General features: G+C 34.7%; 1 protein-coding gene across 1 annotated transcript in view; it reads right to left on the reverse strand.

The window, feature by feature from the left end:
- CSMD1 (CUB and Sushi multiple domains 1) overlaps positions 1-26,505 on the reverse strand; it is a 1,037,656-nt gene that overhangs the window by 83,514 nt on the left and 927,637 nt on the right. The window contains exons 43-48 of the mRNA XM_056488498.1: positions 25,212-25,389; positions 23,376-23,521; positions 21,902-21,982; positions 21,640-21,753; positions 11,870-12,058; positions 7,578-7,724 (exon numbers count right to left, since the gene is read on the reverse strand). Coding sequence (XP_056344473.1) covers positions 7,578-7,724; positions 11,870-12,058; positions 21,640-21,753; positions 21,902-21,982; positions 23,376-23,521; positions 25,212-25,389 — 855 coding nt within the window. The remainder of the gene's footprint in view (positions 1-7,577; positions 7,725-11,869; positions 12,059-21,639; positions 21,754-21,901; positions 21,983-23,375; positions 23,522-25,211; positions 25,390-26,505) is intronic.

Consider the following 26,505-nt stretch of genomic DNA (forward strand, 5'->3'; position numbering starts at 1 on the left):
CATCCAGAGAGAGAAGCTTTAAAACGGCATGAAATATGGGACATTCAGGCTGCTGAATTACACAGAATGATGTCCAAATACTGAAAATTTCCTCAGGAGCCAAAGGGGAAATCTATCAGTCATGATTTTAGCTTATATTTTAACAATTAATAATACCTTGAGCCCAAAAGCATGGTTTAAGCTCTCCAGTGAATCAAGAGTGTTCAGAAAAGAGTGAGCAAAAAAAAAAAAAAATCTTTAGAACTAAAAAATTTTTAGAAGAAAACAAGAAGAAAGACAAAATAGCAATATCACTCAGAATTTACTTCAACATCCTTTTGAAAATACTTAATTTCTAAATTTTATTGCTGCAGATATTCTACAGAAAACTATACCCTCCTTTCCCAGATACCTTGATGACTCCTCTATATTTTCTGTTTTCAACCATCTCTTCAATCTACTGTTACTAAACAGTAACAGTATTTTACCTGTCACTTTACCTGACAACACAAGGTGAGTGAGTGAGTGGCAGCAGCTTCATGGACTGTAGGAAATAGGGAAGAGGAGATCTGGGAACCAAGATTCCTTGGTAAAGCTTTGTGGTCATCTGCCATTGTGAAAGTTAAAGACAGATGTTCGAGTGTGAATATAAAATTATGAAATGTGTTTGACAGGGTAGAGAGGTTATAACTGGAGAAAAGAGAGAAAGAATATTTGACATGAAGGTGCTGATTTAAGAGCCATGAAGAACAGCCATGACAGATGTGCAGAGATGAGACACAGGAAGGTAGGGACTGGAGACCAGGAGAAAGTGACGAAAATGAAAGAAAGAGAAGGACTTGGTTAGCCATTAGAAGTGGCACCAAAAATATTGATGCATCAGAGACTGAGATTGGGGACAGAGTAAAATATTATTCAGCAAAATAAAAACTGGAAAGAAAAATTTATAAAATCAAATGAAATTAACTAGTAGGAGACAAAGAAAGAGAAGATCAGGGACAGAAGAAAGGAAGGAAGAGGATAACAAATTAGAGGAGTCTTTGTAAAGAGGAAGCAAGAGGAATTAAGATGGTAAGCTAGATGGGAAAGAAAGATAGATAAAAGCTGGATAAAAAAAAAATCTTATGCTTTCTACCACTGATTTGTAAGGAGGGGTGAAAAAAGATGGAGATCAGAAAGAAGGGTTGAGGAGCACATCTAGACTGTTTTGGCAGAGGTATTTTGACCATAATGAGTATAAGTTTTGGGACCAAAAAGGTATGATGAATGGGACTACATTAAGTGAGGTGGATTCCTTGAAATACAATGAGAACTTCACCAGATAGCAGTACAGAAAAGATCCCATGTATCAGAAAGGGGCTGTGCTCCCACAGCATCAAACTTTACACTTTCATGACTGTTAAGAGTGTTTCTGAAACATGTAGCATGCATTTTGTGATGAACACCATGTATGTTCGGATAACTTATATTTAAAATATTTATTTAACATAGATCAGACACGTCTTTCACTCTTACAGAAATTCTTAATAATGACACTTTAAAGTACTAGCAGTAGGTTAGCAGCAAGTCAGAAGCCAGCAACAAGGTTACAGACAAGCAATGCCTGTAACCCACACCCATGTAAAAGTCCCACTAAAACTATAGTATTTTGTGCTGCCAAAGCAGCATGATATGAATAGAAAAGGCTGACACTCACAGAAATGTATTATGTCTAAGTTTAGACTCCACGAAAAGGAGAAAAGTATTTTAAGCAAATTATCTCAAATTTCTGAAAATGTATTTTATTTTACAGCTGTAAAAAGTACACTTGTTGACAAAGTGAAGGAATAGTGATGTCTACATGCAATTCCTTCTTAATCTATATCTTAGTAATTTTAAACTGAACTCCCTTCAGAGCTCAGGATGAAGCACACATAAAAATTTCTAGGATCAGGAACTGACATTAACAGAAACCACAAAGCAATAAACGAATGTCTGGAGACCTGAAGTGTAAGCAAATGCTTGAAGAATGCCAGAATGAAAACTACAGATACTGTAAGATGGGTGAAAATTTTGAGCTTAAGCGAAATCTGTACAGTGAACTCATAAAACACCGAAGCATTGTGTCAAGGACCACTGTGATAAAATGCTGTTTTTCTCCCAGCCAGTTTCTGAGGGGAATCTGTCCTGGAATCTCATGAGGCTTAGCTGAAATAGATGTAATAATACAGGAGTGCTCTCATCTAGGAATGACAATGTTTTACCACAAAATGTGATAAACTCCTATGACCACTCCAGTGACTGAAGTAACTTTACAATGACATATTGTCCACATTCTTTCAAGACCTCTTAGATCACAGTGTATTTTGTAAGGCAACAATGAACAAAATAATGAACATTTTCAACACACTTATAATCAAAACATTCAGCACACTTAACATCAGAACTTTTGCAATTTGCCACCAAATAGCAACAGGATAATAGCTGCTGGCTAAATAACATATCACTTGTCAACTGATGTGTGGACAGCAATATAAACACTGATCTTGCATTTGCAGGACTACACTTTTCCCTTAACAAAGCATATTCTCTTAATAGCTGGAACATTTAAACATTTATGCTGAGGGGTTTTTTTTACTGTTTGAGACACTGTCTCTGGGAAGTTCAATTAAATTACTCCCGATTAAAAATTAAAATTCTTTTAAACTCCATGTCCAACCCTCCCAGATGATTTTGTAGAACTCACTCTCTACAGGGAATCTACAAAATTTTATCAGAGAATTTATCTTAGCAAAGGACTTGTTTTCCCAGCAGTATCTTTGATCAGCAGTCAAAAAACTAATATGAAGAAGATATTTGTAAGTATTCACAGAAACAGTACTATGTTTGAAATTATAAATAAATGAAAAAATTTCCTTTAGATACAACAGTGTTTTGTTCACCTTACATGCTAGATTTTATGTTGAGAAATAAAAAGTCACACCTCAGTATACTCCTTCCTTATAACTTTCCCTTTTGGCTATTTAATTGCCTTTGTCATATTACCAGGGAATCTTATGTCTTTATGCTTCTATTCTTTAAATATCCACTTTAGTAGAGGCCTACTGTCATACTCACTTTATAGATAAGCAATTGGACCCTGCCTAAAGACAGAAGGTAAGGTCACATAAGAAAGCTAAATATATATTTTCTGATTACTAAACCATTTCCTTAATTACTGGATCATCCATTCCATATGTTATTTTTCACTTTAAAATGTACAGGATCAAAATGGAGAACAATACTCAACCAAGCAACAAAAAGGGATCAAGATGTCATTATTGTTCTTACGCATTTTATTTTAAATCTAACAAATAAACAGCATGAAAAGACAAGATAAATTTGTAAAGGCCTAGTCCCTCTTTAGTGATATAATTGTGAATTTCTGCCCCTTCCAAAACTAAATATCTGACTAAATAACCTGTCATTTATATGACAACTGTTCTTACTGGTGGTTCAACATTGGTAAATCATCCTGAATATTTTTTTGTGATTCACAGTACTGTATAAACCTCCACTGTGACCTTCCTGCTGTGCAAATCACCACCTAAAAGTTTACAAACTGAGGAAGAAACAATTATACAGGGTCTGATGAACTTCTTCACACAGTTCCCTTGTCACTTCTAACCATCTACTGGAAAATGTAGACCAATCAATATTCTTTTATTTTAAATTGAAATAGAGAGGGAGTAGGATCACTTGTTTAACATGCCCAAAGCTTAAATATAACAAGAAAAGAATGGTGAAGAATTAAGGTTCTTGCAATTACATGTGAGGTTAAAAGAGCATAATAGAAGTGTGCTGGCTAGACTTTGGCTGGGTGCCTCTGAATTGCTCCCCTTCTCAGCTGCACAGGGGAAAGAAAATATAACAAAAGGCTTGTGACTTGGGGAAATTAATTTAATCTTTTATCAATCAGATCAGAGTAAGAAAATGACAAATCAAGCCAAATGGTGAAAAGCCTCTGCCCTATCTGGCCTCCCCTTCCCCTCCTCTTTTCCCAGGTACGCTGGTTTGGCTAGGAAAAGGTTCATGATCTCCAAAGGCTCTAATATGAGGCTGTGCTGTAGATTTCTGATGAAAACAGTGCAGATAATAGAGGGATAGCACTGTTGAGCAAAACTTATACTGAGTCAAGGTCTTTACAGCTTCTCACACCATCCCACCATCAAGGAGGCTGGGGATGTACAGGGATTTGGGAGGGGACACAGATAGGACATCTGACCCCAACTGACCATAGAGATAGTCCATAAGATATGGTGTCATGCTCAACAATAAAAGCTGTGAGAAGAAGAAGGAAGGACCACTGTTGCAAATTATGTTCAAGTCACCATTAAGATTGGTGGAGCCCTGCTCTCCTGGAAATAGCTGAACATCTGTCAATGGGAAGCGGTGAATGAATTCCTTACTTTGATTTGATTGCATGTGCAACTTTTGTTTAAAAGGAATTTGTTCTACTTTTTATTAAACTTTACCTGTTTATTTAATCCCACCAGTTTTCTCTTTTTTATTCTTCTGATTCTCTGCTCCATCCTGTATCTTGCTGGGGGGGGGAGTGAGCAAGCAGCTGGGTGGGCCTTAGTGGTGTGCTAAGGTTAAAGAGCAATTAGGCTGCATGGAAACTCAGCTTTGGCACCTGGGACACCTCCTCCTCCTCCATCTTCACTGACCTTAGTTTCTTCAGAGTTGTCACTCTCATGTATACTCCCTCCTTCTAGCTGCTGCTGATTGTATATATATATATATATATATTAAGTGTGCTATTGCTGAAGCACTACCACCATCCATGGTCAGCCACAGGAATTGGCTGTACCTGATTCTTTTGGACATGGGGGAAGCTTCTGGCAGCTTCTCACAGAAGCCATACTTGTAGACCTCCTGCTACAAAAACTTGGCCACTTCAACCTGAGGCATAAGGAAAAATAGTACTATTGGCAAGAGACTACGAATTAGCTAAGTAACCCCTTGACTTATTTACTTTTGAATGAATAACCAAAAGTTAAACAAAAGCCTGTAAATGTTATAGTGGCAACATCAATTTGAAAAGTAGCAAATGAAGTTCCCTTCTGGTTCCAAGTCCTTGTGCCTCTAGCAGATATGCCAGGGACTGTAGTGCACTGTAGTGCACTTTCATTCCTTCTATCAATAATTAAAAAAAAAAAAAAAAAAGAAGAATCATCTACCTCTTCTATGCTAGCTTGTTTGGGCAGGAATGTGCATGCAGGGTTATACATTGCAGAGGGGTGCTATGCAGATAATCCCTAGATTAAGAGATCATTTAATATCTAGGCATTAGTGCTGTTAGGAAATGAATAATTTATACTAAAATCTATGCTGGTGCCTCTATAATATGTCAAAGCCCTTAAAAGAATACCCGTCTGCTGTAATGCCTCAACTTTTTTCCAACACTGAGATTTAGTAAAAAATCCTCTAACACATGATAGTAAACATATTATTAATATTAAGCAAACTGCTTACACAATTAAGGTTGTATGCTAAAGAAAATATTAAACATTCCCATAAAAGCATCTAGCACTTTTTAATAGTGAATAAAATTTGTAACTATGAGTGAAATCTAGCTGTGACAAAACCACAATTTACAAAATTTTATGCACAGGCATAGCTGGAGAGAAGGGAAAGGTTATGGGAGGGCAGTAATTCATTTCAATAGGTTCTTCATCATGAGGAAGCCTGCTGGCTCAGTCACAGCTGCCACATTATCAATAGCCTCTTTGCGGTCTTGTATTTTTCCTACTTTCATGATGTTGCTCTCCCTCATTAGGATTCAAATCCAATTGTTTATGCTTTTGCTCACTGTTACTCTTCTTTCATGCTGATTATTTCCATTGAATCTCATGTAAAATGGACAGAAGTTTAGAGAAAAATGCTGGCACTGACTGTTAGTGAAGCAGAAAAAGCTAAACTGTTGTTTGTTCCTAAAACATAGCCATAAGGATTGCATATCTGTCTCCAGTCCCTCTATTTTATTGTTAGTCATAGCTAGTGCCATAATAATTGAATTGAGCCTAGCAGTTCTTCAGTACTGTAAAATGTCATTTGTGTAAATGCAAAGGTACAAAATACTTTGCCATTCCTCCAAAATCAGTCTTCTTAATAATTTGATGCTTTACAAACCAAAACCTTCACATGAAGTCCATTCGTGTAACCCTGTTATTGATTCCTCACTTTGAATTAATGAATGAAAGCCCACTCCTTTCACTACCACACATTTGAGATCTATGATGTGACAGGTTCTCTTTGTTCCCTCTTGCACAATCTCAATCCATCTATTAAGTCCTGCAAATGCTTTTTTTACTATGAAAAACTAAATTAATCTCCAGCATGCTTGAAAGAAGATTTCCTTTTCCCATCCCTCAGTTTCAGTCTGTCTCTAGTAATTATCCAAAGGCACAGGTGAAGATGATGCTTTTACTAATTTTTTCCAAACTGCTAACAGTTTCTGCTTAGTTCTTAAATTCCCCAAACAATAATAATTATGCTCTGAGCTGAGCCCTGATCTCTGGTTTCAGTAACAAGAGAAACTTTCTGGAAATTAGACAGGCAGAACACGGATGGTACAGAAAAGGTGTGAGCTTCCCAAAAACTGTCTCCCTAAGAACATTTATCATGACTAAATGGCAGATAGCTGGTGCTTCATGAAATGTTCTGCTAAAACGTTCTTAGGATTCCTTTCTCTACTTAATTTATATTGACAGTTATTTGCCACTAAAATTAACACACACAACCTTTACATTGCTAATCGAGTCCAAACACAGAAGAAGCAAATGTTAATGACAGCAATTATCACCTTTCTCTCTCACATATGCTATTCACATCATGTAAATGATCCCTAAGCCAAGCTTTTAATAGCAATGTGTCTGTAGATGTGTATGAAGACATCATAAACAGGCCCCAAACTGAGTAAGGGTCCATATATATACACATAACACATAATCCAGTACTGCAGTGTCTTTCTTCTTGATTTTTATTTTTAATAATAGAAATAATTCTGGCACTATTTAGATAGACTACTTATATATTTTAATGTTACCAGATTCATATGCAGCCTATTGAGGAAACGAAGGGTTTATTTTCTCCTACTTCTTGCTTGTACATGAAGAAGAACACAGAGAGGAATTAGTGCAGTTGTGAACTGCAACTCTAGGAATTTGTAAACCTAATAATTGTGTACTGAATTGCAGGTGAACTACTGCATGGCTAATGAAGATCAAAAGTTCTCATTTCCAAGTACTTCTGTGTAAATCTAAGGGTTATCCCTACCACTATATTTCAAAGGCCTCTCTCCAGATCTGATAAGACAAGAGAACAGGTGCAGAGAGCAGTATTAATTGGAGAAATATTAATCTGGAGATCTCTGGCACACTAGGAAAAAATTGTGCCTACCTAAAACATGGAATGATTTCATACTTTTAAAATATATGTTCTAAAAAGTTATCTTCAGAGAAACAGATATTAGATTACAAGTTCTATTTGATACTAAACAATTGTCATGGCTTTAAGCCTAGGTGGACAACAGTATGTCCACAAAGTATAATTTAATGGAAAGCATGAATATTTACCTGAGTAACGGATCTTGAATCCTTTCTTGCTGGTTGCATGATCAGTTGACCAGCGGAGATACAGCTGATTCATTTTGCTTGTGAAGTTCAGTTGCCCAGTATGATTTCCACTCAAAGCAACCAGCAAAGGGCTTTGCCCAGAAGAACCTTCAGAGATGAATAAAGAAACTATTGAAGTAACTATTGAAGAAGAAACTATTGAAGAAAGTATTGAAGAAACTATTTTAAAGTACTATGAGTTTAAGTAATTCTTTCCATATTGTAACTCAGCTCTGAATGTGAACATGGTAGAATAGGAAATAGCCCGACACTTCCTTGTCAGAGAAATAATGAATAGATCTTGATTTAAAAGGTCCATCTGGTTTTAGGTTTTCACTAGAGAGCACTATAATTGCTTTATATTTCCATTTATTTGTACCAAGATAAAAAAATCTTGGTACAAACAAATGGAAATATAAAGAAATTAGTGATTTTTCCATAAACACTGAAAAAAGTAGTGGTTTGGGAAAAAAAAAAATTAATTTCTATTTGATATAAATACACTGAATGAGGCTGTGTTTCTGCTCCTTGCCCTTTTAAATCTATTATTTATTTCAGCTCTTTTCTAACCAGTGAGTGGTAGCAAACACATACATTCTTTGATATTGTACATCTTGTATAATTTAAACACCACCATATTACATAATGAACACAGTAGCTAAAAAAAAAGCTCTGTCACCTGTAAGATCATCACTGTTTCACATGTGTACAAGTGCTATGAATTTCCATGCTTCACTATGGCTCAGTTCTGTTAATTAGTATCTTTATTGTAGTTTCATTTTATTGTAGTGTTCATTTATGGGAAATACAAGATACTGAAAAATTGTATCCTGGCCTTAAACCACTATCTTTGTCAGAATGAAACTCTAGAGGCAGAGATAATGATTTCAGGACTAATTGTATATGCAAGAGAAAAAAAAAAATACATCTATCAATCCAATCTCCAACTGGAAGCTTTCTAAAACATGAAACGTCATTTTTTTTTCTCCATATGAAGGCTATGTTTTCTCCAGCTGAACTACTCCTTTCCATATTCTCACCATGTCTTTTGCTCCATGTTTCTTCAAGTTAAAGAAAGCTATATCAACCAACATTATCTTGGTCAGAGTTACTATTACAAATAAAGAGCTTCTTTCATTTTTTGCTGAGTTTGAGCAGCTACAGCCTGATCAGGGTCTTCTTATGTTACATGAAAATACAAAAATAAAACTGAATCTAATGACAACTAAAAATTGAATAAAACTGTAGTCAGCCCCATCCAGTTCAATAAAAAAATAGATGTATTTTCTGACTGGGACATTTCAAGTACAAAAGGGAGGCTCTGGAAGCCACAAAAACATAAATATTAAAATTTATCTCCCAATTCTTAGGAACTACATTTCAGTCACTCTAATGACAATACTACAACTAAGTAAGCATTACTAAAAAATTCTAAATCATAAATGCATCTACAAAGTAAGAAGAAATAAGCATTGCTTTAGGCATAGGTTGCTCAGCATGCCCTCATCAAAATGCTTCATGACTTGTTTGTTTATCATATTGCAGAGTTAATGTTTGATGATTACAGTGCAGGATAAAAGATAAGGAATGCTAAGGTCAATTCCTATTTTTGCTTGAAAAAATTATTTGGAACATGACATTTGACTCAGTTATCCTGTGCTTCACTTTGGATTTTGTAAATCTGTTTAATACACTTTTTACAGTTTGGAATGTAAATGTTCTTTTAAATTCTCAAGGGACTAAAAACTGGACTTCTACAAATAAAGACCTACTATCTAAAATAAGGTGAGAATCCTTATTAGTGATCATGAAATTATTTTGCAGCAGCATATGCCACACCAGATTTTTTATTCTTTAGGGGATCAGAGGATTGATTCAATGTATTTCAGATTGCTTTTTTTTTCCTGGAGTTGAGTTTCAGTTTCTATACCTTACCTAGAAGTCAGCTCTTAGAGGGTGTTCAGGAAGATCTGCAGCATGACTCAGTTGTTCTTTACTGTGACATTTATTTAATTATTATTCCAGAGTTTATTTATATAAGGAAATACTCAACACACTCAATGTCCAGTGTGGTGATCTGTTATACGATATTCTCTTGAATATTAGATAAATGTTGGCATTTCCTTCTATTTTCAGTGATAGATTAGATTGGGTTTATTTCAGAGAGAAAAAAAATAATATTTTCTGTATTACATTAATACTATTCAGTGTAAATAGCCTGAATGCAGTATTTTCAAGTTCAAAATATTTTAATAATTATGTTAATGTAACATTTACGGCTTCTCTGGTTTAGAATCCAGATAGGATTTCCTAAGGGTATGATTGGTAATGATGAGCTTGTTGTTCCCAGGTGACCAGTGTGACTTTACTGACTGGCTGCTTATCTTGATCATCACCCAGATGCTGAAGCCCCATAATGTACAGTGCAGTCAGATAGGTGTAATCCCTGCAGTGGTTTGCATGCCAAAGCTGCCTTAGCCTCCCTAATTCTCTAAAATGTGTCTTGCAAATCTCTATACAGTTTCTGCATAAAGTCTGGTGGTGTATCTTTACCTGCTATAGACAGATCAGTGCAATTCTACTAACCTAGATGAAGTAACTGTTTTGGACCACACAAGGCCCCACAATATGACATGCATTTGTTACAAAATGCAGCAACACTGAGTCTGAGTTACAGCCATCACTGGAAGCAGTACAGCCACATCAGCACTGCCTTCTGCCCCAAAAACTCAGGCTGAGATGTACAACTAATAAGTCTAGCAAAGCACATTGCTAATGTGGCCACAGGGACACAAACGAGTATCTCTGCAAGGCACTGCAATGGGCCATATCTGAATATCAACGTGTTGAGAGCTAGCTCAGGAATCTCCACATGGCACTGTAGTTGAGAGGTCATAAATATGCCATTATCTTTTTCACTTAAAGTTGCTGGTAGGTGGTAAAAAAAATTACTTCTGCAGAGCTGCAGTAGAGATGAATTTGTAAAAATATTATTTCATGCCATGAAATTAAAATGCTTTAGCATGTAGGAATGACATTAGTTCTTCTCTCAGATCTATTATTGATAATGTGGTTTCATTACATTTAAATTCACTGGAAAGAAAACAAAATTATGCATCAGGAAAATTACGCTGTTTCAACAGAATTTACCAAAAGAAAACAAAGTGATCAGACCACTAGAAAATTTCCAGTAATGTTCCATATTGTCATTGATAAAAAATGGAATGGAGGAAAAGCCAGTTTTAATAGATTTTTTGCAATTATTTTCTGCACTAACCTAACATGGACCAGTGTACATGTTATGAAGAAAAAATACGCTAATGAAGTGGCATTTTTAAAAGCAGTAAAAATATTGTGGATCTTTTTTAGGATGTTTCTACCATAAACTGTAAAAAATTTAGCAATTTTAGACATTAATCCTTCAGAAGAATACTTAGAACAAGATACCTCAAAAAATGTGACCTTTTAATATTTTTTTCATGCTGTGAAACTCCCATAGTGAATATTCATCGTTCCTATCATACTTATCATATATTCTTGGTTAATGAAGGAAGAAGATATGATAATGGTCTCCAATTGAATAAAAATCTGTTTAAGAACAATCAGACACTAGTTGTCTTTGTCAATTATGAGAACATAGTAAGTCCCAATAAGTTCAGGATGAAGTAGAAAATAAGAATTAAGTAGGGCCCTTTGAGAGGTAACAACACTAGAAAATGAGTTTTGGTCATTTCTCTGCTCTTTGTCCCAAAACAGATGGTTGAACACTTCAGCAGTGGTATATTTAAACAGTGAACAGCACTGGTCTGCTATGCTATGGAGAAAGCATACAGGCTATTTGAACTCAAATTTCAGTATTTAGACTTAAATAATTTCATTCATTTGGCCAAATGTAATTATATCCCCAAAATACTTCTGCACCATAAATGAACCATTACAGACCAGCATGCTAACTTCTCCTGTCAGTCACCTCCATACATTTCCCAGGAAACAGAAAACTATGTGACTTTCCTAGGGAAGCTGCAGCCGTTGCTGCTCTTCTTGTAACAATACCTAAGAAAATTTAAAATCTTCTCTGTCCTCATTACATCTACAAAAACTTTAATTGGCTAATAGATTTGATTTAAGGTAAAAGCAATAGGAATTCTGAATTACTGTTTAAGTTTCAGATATATCACCACATTTGGAAATCAAGGCCCACTCCACCCAGTATTTGTTCTTGTATAATTAGATAGAATTTAAATCTCTCTTACCATCAAATACCTCCAGCTCATCAAATTGTTTTTCACTTTGAAACATTTCTACAAAAATGGAGATGTTATATCCTGGCTCAACCTTAATAGTCCAAGAACATGTCTGAGAGTTGGGGTAGGTGTCTGGATAACCTGGACTGAGGATCACTCCTGATGATTCTGTACGAATTTCATTTGCTGGACATTGTGCTAAAAAGGACACAAAAAGAACACTAAGAATAGCAATGAAACAAAGTGCTTCTTCTCCAGAAAATGCACGCTTCAGGGCCAGTTTCTAAATGAAAACATGTTAAAAGCATATTCGAGATGGAAGGGGAGAAAAGTTCCCTAGAATAATGCATGGAAACAGGACCACAGTCATAAACCTTGCATTTTGGAAACATTATATTAATTTATTAATTATAAAGTAAAGTAAATCATCTGTCCAGAAAGAAATATGTTAGAGCCCAGAATAGTTTCAGTCAAAGAATTCACATATGTTGGTGCAATCATTCACACAGGTGAGGTAAAAGTACCAGTAAAATATTTTATTTGGAAATTGTATTCTGTTTGAGATCTTACAAAAGATGACCCAACTTTAAGAATGAAGCCTGTTACGTGAACATGGCAACTTATTGAAACATCTAGACACACCAGATCATTTGGAAGAACACAAGTAAAGTACTCATTTTGGATAGAGAATGCTCCAAGTCATCCAAGTAATACCTTCTTAGCAGCTACTTCTGTTATTTAAAGTCTGAACTTTAAATTTCACCAGGTATTCATAAGCATTTATGAACTCTGCATACTGAAAGGAGTATAGTATATTAAAATACTGTAAATTTTATATCCTAAACACTGGTTTGATTTGGAAGTTTTTTTAGTGACTTTTTTTCTTTAACATTTTGCCTCTCACGGAGGACTCATTTTTTCAAATCTGTTTCCTGTTGAAGTCTGATACATTTTATCCACAGTTTCATAACATGTGTTCATTTTAACAAATTTTTTTGTGCAAGATTCACAAACATATCTTGACAGAAATGCATTCCTGGCAATCATCTGTAACAGTGCTCAAGAATTTAAATAAAGGTTTTATTATTTTTATATGAAAGGTGAAAAACAAAAAAAAAGGAAAAGTGATCAGCAGAAAAAGTATACTACAGGAGAAAATCCACACATAAATATCAGAAACAAACATTAAAAACTGGACCATTTCCCTCAGAAGGCCTTTTGCAAACTTGGAACTGAAATTTAGGTTCAGTTGCAGAGAAAAATTTTCTTCAGCCAGAGAGAAAAATATCAGCCAGTGAAAAGGAGGGGTGTAATATGCAAGTGACAATAGGCCAGCAAGAAGGAGAACATGATCTGGGTTGGGGAAAAGATAGTAAACAAATAGTTTTTCATGGGCATACATCCCTTTCTGCTATCATTTGACAGCACTGGCTGCAGCTTAGAGGCAAAGCCATATTTCATAGAAGATCCCAGGAGAGTGAAAGCCCATGGGACTATGGTACATAAAGCAGTAAGAATTCTTTTGACAATAATCCAGGGATTGCCTCTTGAGATAGAAACACCTGTAGTAAAATTACACCCAGAAATTTCACACAAACTTCTGGCTAAGAATATAGCATTGCATGTGTTTAATGGCAGTAGCTTCCCCTCATTCTCTAAAATGAAACACACTGCTACTTTGACTTACTCTATTCTTCAAAATAAAACAAGAATAAATTTGGTAAACATTGTAAAATTCTCAAAGAAAATATCAGGTAGAAAAATATCATCAGATATATAACAATTATTTTCCCCACAGCGTTTCCTGTCAGACATGAATAAAAGTGCACATCAGTGATGAAGAGTAGCTGATACAACACAGTTCCACAACTCCTAGAGTATCATTCCTTATGCTACAGAAAGAATAGGGATTCCTTCCTATTTTAAGTAGAGAAAAGGTGGTTTTTACTGATCCAGTATTGGCTGACTTGAAATGTTTTTTAGAAATTATAACATCTACTAGACCAACTTGAGAATTAAAAGCCTGGCTTCAAAGTCATAAATTGCAAGTATCCTGGAGAAATAAGTGATGCTCTCAGACTCTTCACACCTAGATACTGGAAAATTGTCACCTCTCTAGATAAACTGATTTAGAAAAGGCTATAATCAACTAAACGTGACAAACAAGAAGTTGCAATGTATGGGTCATTTGCAATGGGATATGGGAGTGTAGGAAGTACATCTGTAGTGGTAAACATGCCATATCTAAACACTACCAGCACAGATCTTAAGGATACAAATGTCTTATATTACTTGCTTTTCCTCAGCATTTCAGGGAGTTACAAAAATAACCATTGGTCAAATTACTCATGAAACTAATTGTGTAGTAGTCATTCAGATTTGAGGTTTGCAAACAAAATTTGGATGTTACACAGATACAGTCCAGACAAGACTAAGGCCTGATGATCTCATTACTTGGGAAGTGTAATAGTACAATTCCTCCAGAGAAGTTTACAACTGGGTTAATTTAAAAGGCTATTATTGCCTCCTTTATATGGGTGCTCTTCCAGCTAAGTTAGCACAGGTATAATTTTCAGAGACATGCCCTCTAAGTATCTTCTTAAGAACTCGCTGAATTGACTCTCTTTACTTACTCCAGCATAGGAAGTTTTTGAATCTTGGATGGAAGATTATCAGCTAAGAACAAGATTCAAAATTACATTTTGAAAAGCCTGAGATCAGTGCATAGTGATGCCCAGAACACTGTCACTAAGTCTGAGATATTGTTCACTAACTCAAGAAATACACTGCAAGCATTTTTAAAAAATGGAGTCAGGGAAGGAATGAAATGAAAATATCGAGAAAAGTCAACAATTCAGAGAAGTGAAAAATCTTAGTTTCTTTTAGGATAAAAGAACTGTCATGGAACAGGAAGAAAGACACACACAGCACAGACACTGACTGATCATCTCAGAAACCTGTGGCAGTGCTCCAGAGAAAAACTGGTAAGAATGGTCTGCAAAAAAAAACAAAACCCAAAAACCCACAAAAACGAAACAAAAAAAAAATAAACAACACAGCAGTAGGAAATTGTGGAGGGGAGAGGAAAGAATAAAAAACCCACATAAATTACTTTTCCTGCCTTTTTATTTCAGCTGCTTTGCTCTTAGATTATCTAGGTTTTCTTGTAAAGACATTAGAGACAAAAAATGAAGAAAAGAGACACGGAAATAGCTTATTTACTAGGTTTGAAAAAATAACAACAAAAAGTTTACTTTCTAAAGCAGGTAAAAGTTATCAATAACAGAGGAAAACTGCTCTTAGTTTTCTTATTCCTTGCCAAATCTTAAGGGACCTGAAAGTAATTTACTCCCCACAGGGGAAAATGTGCCTTTTGCAGATGTTTCCTCATGTCATTCTCTCATAATTGAGGAAAAGTATGATCTTGCTTTGTAATTAAGAACATTTCTTTGGTGAGTGAATATTAAAAATCAACAGCTTAAAGGTCAGAGTATTTCCTTGAACACATCATCACATGTACACAAGAAACAGATCAATGCAGTGATGCCAAACTGATTTTTGCCTTTTTGCTTTTATATATCCTTTATATATTTGTAGCTCTGTAGCCTATTATTGTATAACTACATATGTAGCTAGCATTTCACCTACTCTGTTAGAAAGAAAGACAGAACACATTCTTAGAGACTCCAGTCCCCTGGGTTCCAAGGTTAAATTCTCTGGGAACCATGGTTAATATAGCTTCCCGAGACACGTTCTCATAAACAAAGTTTAGTTAATATCTAAAGGAGGGGCTTCAAAAAAGGGTCAAACCAAGGAGGAATTACCTCATTGCTTGTGTCTCTAACTGGGGATTTTTCTCAGTTATATTAATTTGTGAAAAATTGTGCCCACTTTGTTACCGTGTGCATCTTCAGTGCATTTTTGGCATGTATTCAAACATGTTATGCACCATAAAGGATCCTTTATATAGGTAACTGCATTTTTATCACTGTGTCTGACTTTTTGTCTGCTTTTAGAACTGAAAAGACATCAGCAGGACTGCTGTCAGAATTCTTTCCTCCACATATTCTATTGTATTCTCTTATTGAACTTCAGAATTTTACTAACAAAACAATTTCTAAAAAGGAGAAATAATGTTTGTGGGGGAAAAAAAGTACCTCTCTAATACAAATCAGTACAGATAGTGATGCTAAGGGTAAAAGGAGGTATGGTATATTCCTCTGTGGTACTGAGACAAAACCAGCATATTCCTAGAGCAGAAAATTCAAATAAAATCAAAACTGTTATGTCCTTCTAACATGTAAATAGCTCAGTACCTCTTTTGTGCTAGGACAGTAGTGACCAAATGTTTTTAAACACTGAGCTCCAGCTTTAGGTCTTCCTATTGCCAAGATTTACTTCCCATGGCCAAGACTCATTGGACAAGAGGTCCCTTCCAGTCTAAGCTGCTCATAGCAGATGTACCACAGGGACTTATGAGAGGAACAGCTCTGGAGTAGCTCAGGGACAGGGGCAGGCAGACTGTGCACTGCCCCTTTGCAGTCTGGGAAGCTGGCTGTACCACGGGGTTATGTTGGCACTGCTCACCTTGGCAGCCTTTATTGGCTCTTTATGCACCCTGATGAATTCCTCACCAATTCCTTTCCAGTATAGCTTTGCTTCTGATTACAGAACTTAATCTCTAGGGTGAAGCTACACTTAACAAGATTTAAATTTTACAAGATTCATATGTCCAAAGATATAAAACTGAAATACTGAGAGAGTAAGATTGCTTCACCTCGTTCCTTAAAACAAAAGGCACATCCATTTTTAAGTACCACACCTAATATCTATAATTTGAATAAAAGTAAACTCAACTGTGTTATTATCTGCTATTCACCACACACACAACAGGTTAAAAAAAATCTGCTATTTTGAGTTATTTTTTCTGTAATATTAGCTCTCCCCTTTTAGTCTAACATTTAAAAATAGAATACTTCTAAATAAAAGTGCTCTGGTTGAGGCATACATATTTGTGTTGGGTCTAGCAGAAATGGAGTTATTTTTGCCCACATCAACCCCCCACAGTTCTGTGCTTTATATTGGTAGCTACAAAGGAATTCATAATGCAGCAGAATTTTCACTGCTGCTGAGCAGTGCTGGCACAGCATCAGCGCTGTCTCTCCAACATTCTGCACAACCATCTCCCAGTAGGCTGGGGGTGGGCAAGGTCTTGGGAGGGGACTAGACAGCTGACCCAAACTGACCAAAGGGATATTCCACACAATATGACATTGGCTCAGCAATAAAGGCTAAAATGCAGGAGGAAGAAAAGGGTGCACTCATTATTTACAGCAGCTACATGTGCTGAAGTCCTGCTTCCCAGGAAGTGTCTGAACATTGCCTGCTGATGGAAAGTAGAGAACAAAATGTTTGGCTTTTTTTCTCTTCTTGTGCATGCAACCTTTTACTTTTGCTTTAGTAAATTGCCTTATCATGACCTAGAAGTTTCTATCCATCTTATTTCCTTCTCCTGTCTCACTGAGAAGGGGAGTGATAGAGTGGCTTGGCGGGCACCTGGTGACCAGCTGAGGTCAACCCACCACAGTATTCTTTCTACTCTAAACACTGTTTCTTTTATTTGTAAGTCAACTAAAACATCAACATATTTGATTCCTCATGGACTCTCTTCTGTCAGTTAATTTACAGGTTGACTCAACTACCCACACATTTAGAAGTTTACGAATTGATGTGAAGTTTACCCATCGAGAAAATATGATCCACAAAATAGATTAGATGTTTCAGCCCCACAATATATTTAATTATCAATTATTTATAAGTAAATCACATGAATTTTAAAAGAAGCTACTGTAAAATAGTTTGGGATTATAACAGGAATAAATACTAAAAACATGCTTTAGGCATATTGGAGGACATGAGTAATCTATTTTACATTCATTTTTAATAACATTGTTGCACATGTAAGTTCCAAATAATGTTATTTGCTAAACTTGCATAAATTCATGCACAGAGGCAATGCTTACAGAAAAACAACAGGAAGAGACAACTATCTTTATGTTATACAGTCACATATAATTGTGTGCAGTGGGGTAGTCATGAGAAGGGTAATTAATTCTGCATGGCAGCATAACATTTTCATCACATTCTAGTTTTGTGGAACACATTCCCTAACATGGCTTTTCTCCAAAAGCCATTATTTAGGTTTTTTGGGGAAGGCCTGACCAAGCTCCTTAACTCTAATACTACTTCTGATATCCTCGTCTTTGATTTTGCTTTTTGTTCATGAATATTATCACCACACTGGGACAATATAATCACACTACCCCTCTAATTTAAGTCTTTTTACCTTACACTGGATACCCATTATCGGTTTAACTAGTATCTCAATTTTTGTGACCAGTTCAGGAACATTTCTTGCTGTCACAATGCTCATCATGCTTTAATTTACATCTCCACACTTTCCTAACAGCAACTAAAAAATGAAAGAAATTTCTAGCAAAGGGATGAAGGGATAGAATGCAAGCAGCAGCTCCACGTGTAGAAACACAAATCACAACTACTGTTAAGAATAAACCCATTCACACCAACAGCATGTTCTGTAGGGGTGCCTAGTGCTCTGCATGTTAGAAAATAGCTGGCAAGTTAACATCATACCCAACATCCTGAGAAAGTCTATCCTCAGACAGGAAGGGAGAAGGAGCTGTAAAAAAACTCTTATGTGTTTGAGTATAGCTGCTCTGAAGGTCATTTATTGAGAATGATGAAGTAGTCATGCAGTCTGATTTTTCTTGTCTGTCAGATATGCTATTAGACTCATATATAATATCCTAGAACTTGGCCCTCTATCATGTAATTATATTTTTTGACTACTACAACATAGTGGCACAGTTCTATGAAAAAATGGAAAGTGTTCTCGTAACTGTAAGGAATATGAAGCTGATCTAAACAAAGACAATATGAATAATTGCAAATTATATGTGAAATGTAGAAATATGAGAAGACAGTTCAAAAATTAGTTTGAAATACAATATGCAAAATGCATAGCAAGTAGCATTTTTTCCAAGCCTATGAGGTTAAAACAATATAAGTTCATATAAATGCAATTCTATTTTGCATCAATCCTAAAGAAATGAAAGAATAGAATAGAATAGAATAGAATAGAATAGAATAGAATAGAATAGAATAGAATAGAATAGAATAGAATAGAATAGAATAGAATAGAATAGAATAGAATAGAATAGAATAGGCTATTGAGAAGGATGGGAAGAATGATTAAAGATATTACATATCTTCTGGTCTATAGAATCATGCCATAAGTATGGTGAATAGAAAACAACTTGTTACTGATTTTTTTTCTCCTTAAGAACGGGATGACATGAAGTGAAAACAGCAGGTGCCAAGTTTAAAGCAGACAGAGAAATAACTTCACATATTAAATAAATAAATTATGTAAATTCTTGCACAAAAATTTGTGGATTTAAGGCATTTACATGGGTTCAAAGTAGGACTAAATAATTCTACTGAAGAAACTGCCCTACAGGATTCAAAAATAAAGAATATTGCTAGCTTAAGAGTGGTTTAGCTACACTTATATTGAGACCTTAATTAACTGAATGTTTGCAATAATTTTCTATCCTTCACTAAAAAATCATTAGTGGCCAGTGCTAGATATGGAGCACTGTGTATATGTTCTGGTATACAGAATTTCTGGTCTGATGCTGAAATAAATATATCCCCCTTTCAGATACTTAGACATACCTAGTGCAACATCTGTACTTTCAAATATTTATCTACGAATAAACACTATAAAGACAGTCATTAAAAGCACAACTTTTAAATGATCTAGCAATATTTTGTATGATTCATAAATATAAGCTAGGGTTATAAAATAAAATGCGAAATACATTCAACATTTATCTCTGTAGTAATACTGGGGAGGCTGGGATAGAAATAAAACCAAGTAATTATACTTTCCAGAAAGGAAAATTAAATTTATATAAAGATACAGCTTGGCCAAAGGAAGGAAATCAGGTGCATCCCAATATACCTGAAAAATTCCTCCCTTATGTCTGTCCAAAAAAACAGTACCAGATCTAACTCTAATACCTCCAGTTCTATTGTGTACTGTCCCTGAATCACTCGATGGCACTTGAATTTGTCATTATCAGATTATTTCTTTTGATGTCATCCTTGTAAGAAAGTTTTGTCACATTCACAGGATACAGCCAGAGAAAGCACAGCAGTTTGCACGGCATCTGCAGGAATTGTTATGGATGGCTAACCCTTATGAGAAGCTCCTAATATCTCTTTATAACTGTTCAGTTCAAGTTACTGCTGTTACTGTTAACTAAAAAATGAAGTCTGGATTTGCAGTACAATCATCTTATTAAAATATTACATTCGTAACAGAGAAATACATTGATTAAAGAAATCAGAAACATTAATAAGTATTCAGATATCCTATGAAGAAAGATATAGAAGTACACAATATTCCCATTAATTCTGCATGTTTTATGGTGAGGGTCCTGAAATGAATAATGATTCTTTTCCACTCAAAAAAAAAAAAAGATGTGGAATCCAATGTCTGAACCCACGGCAGATCCCAGCTAATTGTATGCACAGTTCAAAAAGCGGAGGAAAAAAAGAACACTTTCCCTCAAGTATGTGTGTTCATGCAGAAAAATATATTATGCATAAAACATATTATGGCATCAATAAAATAATAGTTTATAATATGAATCCTTTATTAATTTTTAAAACATGAAAGTAGAGAACCGGGGTAATAGGAAGGAAGATACACATACAGATATTATTAAAGTGTCACAATAATTGTTGTGCTTCCAGCACTACCTCTTGTGCATATGGATGTTTTTACCTCATGATATGGAAGATACTCCATCTACAATTACATATTATAGATCAAAGTCAAACTTGTATAATGCAGAATAGAAAAATTCTGTTCACTTTTTGATTTCCTTACATTTTAATGACAGCATCTCATCAGTAACTTTTTTCCCCAAAAATTTTGATGTACTTCAGGATAAAATTCTACAAATGCTTTCCTGATCACTTTTTCAACATTTCAAAACCTTTTTGCCATACACTGTTTACAAAAATGAAATAAAATAAAGAAAAAACAGCAAATAACATATTTTGAAAAATAGAGTTTTAAAGACTGATTACAAAATTCCAAGATAAACTTGTTTTCCATGAAGATGAGGACATTATATAAAAATGTGCATCTAAATATCATCCATATTAATATTTTTAGTTCCTTGTTTGAAATGCTCTAATTATGAATGCAATATAAATAGTTTAAATATTTTTAATACTTTGAAGAATTTTAATTTGTCACATATTATTTTAAAACAGCTTTTCCATGTGACTCTGTTATACAATGTCACCATATTTGTCAAAGCACAAAGAATATTTTCTTCTTTTATTTTGAAAGCTTAATTTAAATTTACATTTTTAGTATTATTCAAAAATAAAAAGAAATCCTTGGTTTGAAACAATATAGAATATTTAAAATTAATTTTAGAAATCAGTATGTCAGTGAAATCAAATAGTTAAAACCACTTCTCATTGGTTCTAAAGAATAAAATTTCTACATAAAATTCTTAGGGCCAAATATATAAAAAACATGTGCATTTCTTCAATATTAAAGAACTAAATGGAAAATTTTCTTTTGAGCATCAACAAAATGACAGTTCCTAAAATTAGATGCTTTATGTAGGATGAATATTAATGATATACACGCCATGCAAGTATTTATTTACCTTCACAGGATGGAGAGGATCCTTCAAACTGCAACTGTGCATTCAGTTTGCAGGTTAATATATCTTGCCCAACAAGCGTGAAACCAGGATGGCACCTATACTTCACAAAATCTCCTGAAAAATGTATTGAAAAAAAAAGTTACACCTCCAAAAATCCTTAAAACAGAAGTATATCAAAATCTCAGGAGGAAGATGAAAAAGCTTAGTTTAACTAGAATTCAAATGAAAACAGAAGAAAGAGAAAGAAATACTATAATTTTACCGATTTCAAAGTCATCATCTTCTGTAAATAAATCTGCATGTGGAACTGTAGGTGGAGGCTGGCACTTCCTGAGCTGATAAGCTGGAAATTTAAGTGAAAAAAATTAAATACTGGTGTGTTAAGGAGTATTTTACAGAAAATTAATGTCATACTCGCACTTCCCAAATTATGAGAGCTGCACTGAACCTTGTGGTCTCTCAGTTACAACAATTTCCAAGTTAAATGTAATTACATGACATGAGTGTGGTGAGACACTGGAACAGGTTGCCCAGAGAAGCTGTGGATCTCAGAAATCATACAGGTCTAAAACTGGTTCAATGGAAGATGTTCCTGTCCATGGAAGGGGGGTTGGAACTAGATTATCTTTAAGGTCCCTTTACACTATAATTCTGTGACTCTTTGAACAGTCTTTTGCTGCTTTTCAAATCTGTTACAATAAATTGTGAGCAATCTCATAAAAAAAGGTGACCACTAAAATGACTGCCTTTCTAAAATGGAATAAAAGGCCTACAAGAATTGAAGAAGCCCTTTTGGACTAAAAAATTCAAAACAGAAATAAAGTGATGAGAGTGCACATACTAAAGAAAAACTCTCCCCTTTGTGGAACTAATTTACCATCAGAATAAAATTCTCTGGACAACTTGATAGTCCTATCCAGTTTAGATTTTGCTTCTCAGGTTAAGTGTAGTTGGTGATCATGTATCACGACCTCGTTTTAGGAGTAAACAACAGACAAGAGAAACATTTCAGATTCTGAGAAACAATTCCATATGGCCTTCCCCATACAAACAGGTTTCTCAGGTATTCTCTTTCTGTGACATTTACTTTGGTCTCTGTGAATTAATACATTGTATATTTTTGATTTAGAGTATAGAAGGCTCATAATCTTCCATTTATTATATATATTTTGGGTGACATAGCCCAAATTAGGGCTAGAATTATAGTTCAGCTTTTCAATTCTGAGTTAGATGCCTAATTTTCATCACCTCTAGTGCTGAATAAAACTTAGAACAAAGTATTTTGCTACATATCACTCTTTATGCTATTGTTCAAACCTACCACAGCACCCCAGAAACTTTTCTGACCATAAGCCCTCGGCATGGTCAGCTGGAGAACAATTTTAGTCAAGAAAGTTACATCTTATTGAATTAATAGGCCAAAGTAATTAAAAGAGTAAGAGCTTAATATTAGATGGTAATGGTTAACACTAAAGATAGAACAGAGCTTATTAAAAGCCCCAAATTAACATTCTTAGGATTTTTTTAATATGTAATTTAAAAAATCTCATAAATACTGTTATTAAAAAAACAACCAAAAAAACTCCCAACCAACCAACCAAAAAAACAAAACAAAACAAAACACACCAGCAAACCCATGAGTCCTGGTAAATCAGTAAACACAAAGTTAAGAAATATTTTTAAAATTCACTAAATAATTGTGGTAATTAGATCCAAATTATATAAAGAAAACTGACCATGAAAATTGAGGACAAAGAATCCTCCTGTTGAAAAATCACTGTGAAATTTGAGGAGGACTTGATTGGTAGAACTGTAAGCTGTTTCCAGAGCTGTGTTCCCACTGAAAACTCCTAGCTGAGGTGAATTATGGTCAGGACCATCCCTGAAAAGTAAAACATGAAAAAGTCAGCTGAAAACTAATGTTCTTAACACTCAAATTAACAGTCTCTTTTCTCTGGAGAGCAATTTAAATTTTTGTTAAAAAATGGTCTTCCTAATGATTTAAAATTAGTTTCTTCTATTTTTTTATTTATTTCTAGCAACAGAGAATACTCTTTCCAACTTCAGATATGATATTTTTTTAAAGACCAGTCTACTTTGAAATAGTTTTTATATTTATATGGAGAAGACATCTAGTGCTGGTAAGAAATTTTCAATGTGTGTTCCTGCCAAAAATTTTCATGTACATATCAGATGTAGAAAAAAAAATTAAAAATAGAAGTCTTGTAATGCTGGTTTTTTTCTAACATTTTGACCCAGGTACTACAAGTCTTCAACTCATGATTAAAACACAGAGTCACGGAAACTGCAAGTTATTCTGCCAGTTAAATAAATTCCAAAGATTAAAAAACATGTTCAAAGGGGAAAAAAGAAAATAGGGAAAAAAATAGGGGAAAAAAATGTATTTTGTGTTTCTCAACAGTAGGATAAGACACCCTAAGAGAAACAAACTCCAGCAACATCACATTTCATTCACTTCCAGTATCATAATGTAGAACATCCAGGCCTGAACAGTCAGAATGAATAAAGAAACAAAACTCCCCACTTTTATCACTGAAGTACTTTTTGAGTTCTACAACACTTATTTCTGGTTATTTTGTATATTGCATGTAATGAATCTAAACTGAATGAGAAACCTTTTGCAATATGTTATTTTAGAAGGCTTGAGATTATCTATAATGTCTCTCAAAGCTGTTAGCTTTTGACCTTTCGCTGTCTTTCAACTGGAGGGATATTTACTCATTACAGTTGTATCATTGAAAAGCCAAACATTATATACATACAACCTGCCAGAGAAGACAATCTATGATGTATTTTGGGTTTACAGGTAATGCAAATACTAGAGGCAACCAAATGGCTGCTCAGAAACAGCTGTGAATCTCCATAAATTAACTGTCTGAACAAACCTCACCAAGAGCTACAGGAATAGTGGACTAGCTGGGAGATTGGAGCAGCTCTTGAGTGCAGTAAATCCTTATGCAAGGATTTAGACAGCTCTAAGGCCTCTTCCTTCAGATGAGGTTACAAGCTGAATGGTTTTGTGAGGACAAAAAGACAAATTCAGAGAAGAGGAACATACACTATGAAGATTAAAGACATGGAGGTACAAGGCCTGAAATTCTGGGTTAGAAAATATAAAAAGTATGTCTATCAAGCATATTAAGAAAATTTAAGAAAATCTTACTTAATGCCTAAATTAGTTAATGTCTAAAGATGTCAGAAAGTTTTGCAAAAACTAACATATATTGCCTGTATGTTCATGGAATGCATAATTCAACGTAATGTAGATTATTACAGCACTTTGACCTTACATGGCCTAAACTTAGAGAAGAGAGATTCAAACATGATCTGATTGATAACTGAGTTTGAGCTTCAAAGTACTTCTGGAACAGCATTCTTACAGAGTTCAGACAGTGATAAATATTTGTTTTTCAGATAACCTTAGAAGTTGTTTTATGCTGCTCTTCAGCTCATATGACAACCTAAGGACCAATGCTAAGAAAATCTGTAGCTTGGGACAGTGAGATTTGATAAATCAACCAGAATCACTTTTGTTTCAAAAAATGACATACCAAACTGCAATGTAGTCATTCACAGGTTCAGTCTGAAGTAAGGTAAAGTTGATATAAATCCCATGGCCTGGAGATACAATAATTAACCAAGTACAGTCCTTGGAATTTGGGTATTCATCTGGAAATCCTGGGGAATAAACTGTACCATTCTGAGCAGTTACATTATAGCCACAAGGAGCTGAAAAGAAAACAAATGAAAAAACAAAATTAGTAGTAGAAAATAGTTTTTCTTGTTACAAGTGGAATATCAAAATGCTTCAAAATTCTTAAAGCTCCAGAAGACAAAACAAGACAACCTAAGTCTTAAAGACTGCCTTTTCCTTGGTTAGTTGCTTTTCAAATAAATATTGACATTTCTAAGAGTAATTTACGCTTATGTCTTTTAATTGTCATTTCTTAAAATTCATCAAAATCTTCTGGTAATATTGTTTGCATATAATTCTTGAAACTAGATCCACACACCATTTTAAAAGGGGTTCCTTTTGTTTGTATTCATGATTAAAAAACAAATAGGCAAACAGTTCTTACATGTTTCCATCCAACTGAACTCTAACTGAATTGGAATAAAATTCTGGAAAAACTATTTCTTCACTAATCCAAAACCATTATGATTTATTTCTGACAGGTTTGAGTCATTTTTAATGGTGTTTCATTTGCAGATTGTATGCTAATTATCCTTATGACAAGTAAAATGGACATACAGACACAAATTTGCCCACACTTGCTGAATGAAGTCTGTAGCCAAATCATAGCTGTAAAAAGGTTGACTTTATTCAATGGTAGCAAATATGTCATAATGTGCTCTTTTGAGTATCAGTTTGGAAGAAGTGACTACATGTGGATGAAAATCTCCAAGTAGACATACGGCCATTAACATAAATTAGTGAGTCTCGCTCATTAGAATGAGACCTTAATCTCATTTATGGGCACTCAGCCTTGCTCTAGAACATTTCTCATTAGCTTTCACCATTAAGCTTATGTTATTATTGTCAGTGTTCCTGTGACTCTCCTCCAGACCTTTTTCATTTCTTTTTCAACTTAACAAGTGATAGAAAATGAAAACAGAAAAAATTGATAAAAGGAAATAGGGGAAAAAAAAAAAAAAAACAGGAAAGGAAAAAATAAAAAGGAAGGAGGATTGAGAAATGCAGAAGGATATCTCATTTTCTGTATGGTGCAAAGCTGCTATACTGTTGTGGTAGAAGGTCATCTGGGTAGTTGATGAGTAGCCCTTCTTAGAGGAGTTCTTTTAATAAACTGGATTTATAGGACAGGCTAAGGAAGTTTTAACCAC

The sequence above is a fragment of the Oenanthe melanoleuca genome, chromosome 3 (genome assembly GCF_029582105.1).
Source record: "Oenanthe melanoleuca isolate GR-GAL-2019-014 chromosome 3, OMel1.0, whole genome shotgun sequence".
Classification (NCBI taxonomy): Eukaryota; Metazoa; Chordata; class Aves; order Passeriformes; family Muscicapidae; genus Oenanthe; species Oenanthe melanoleuca.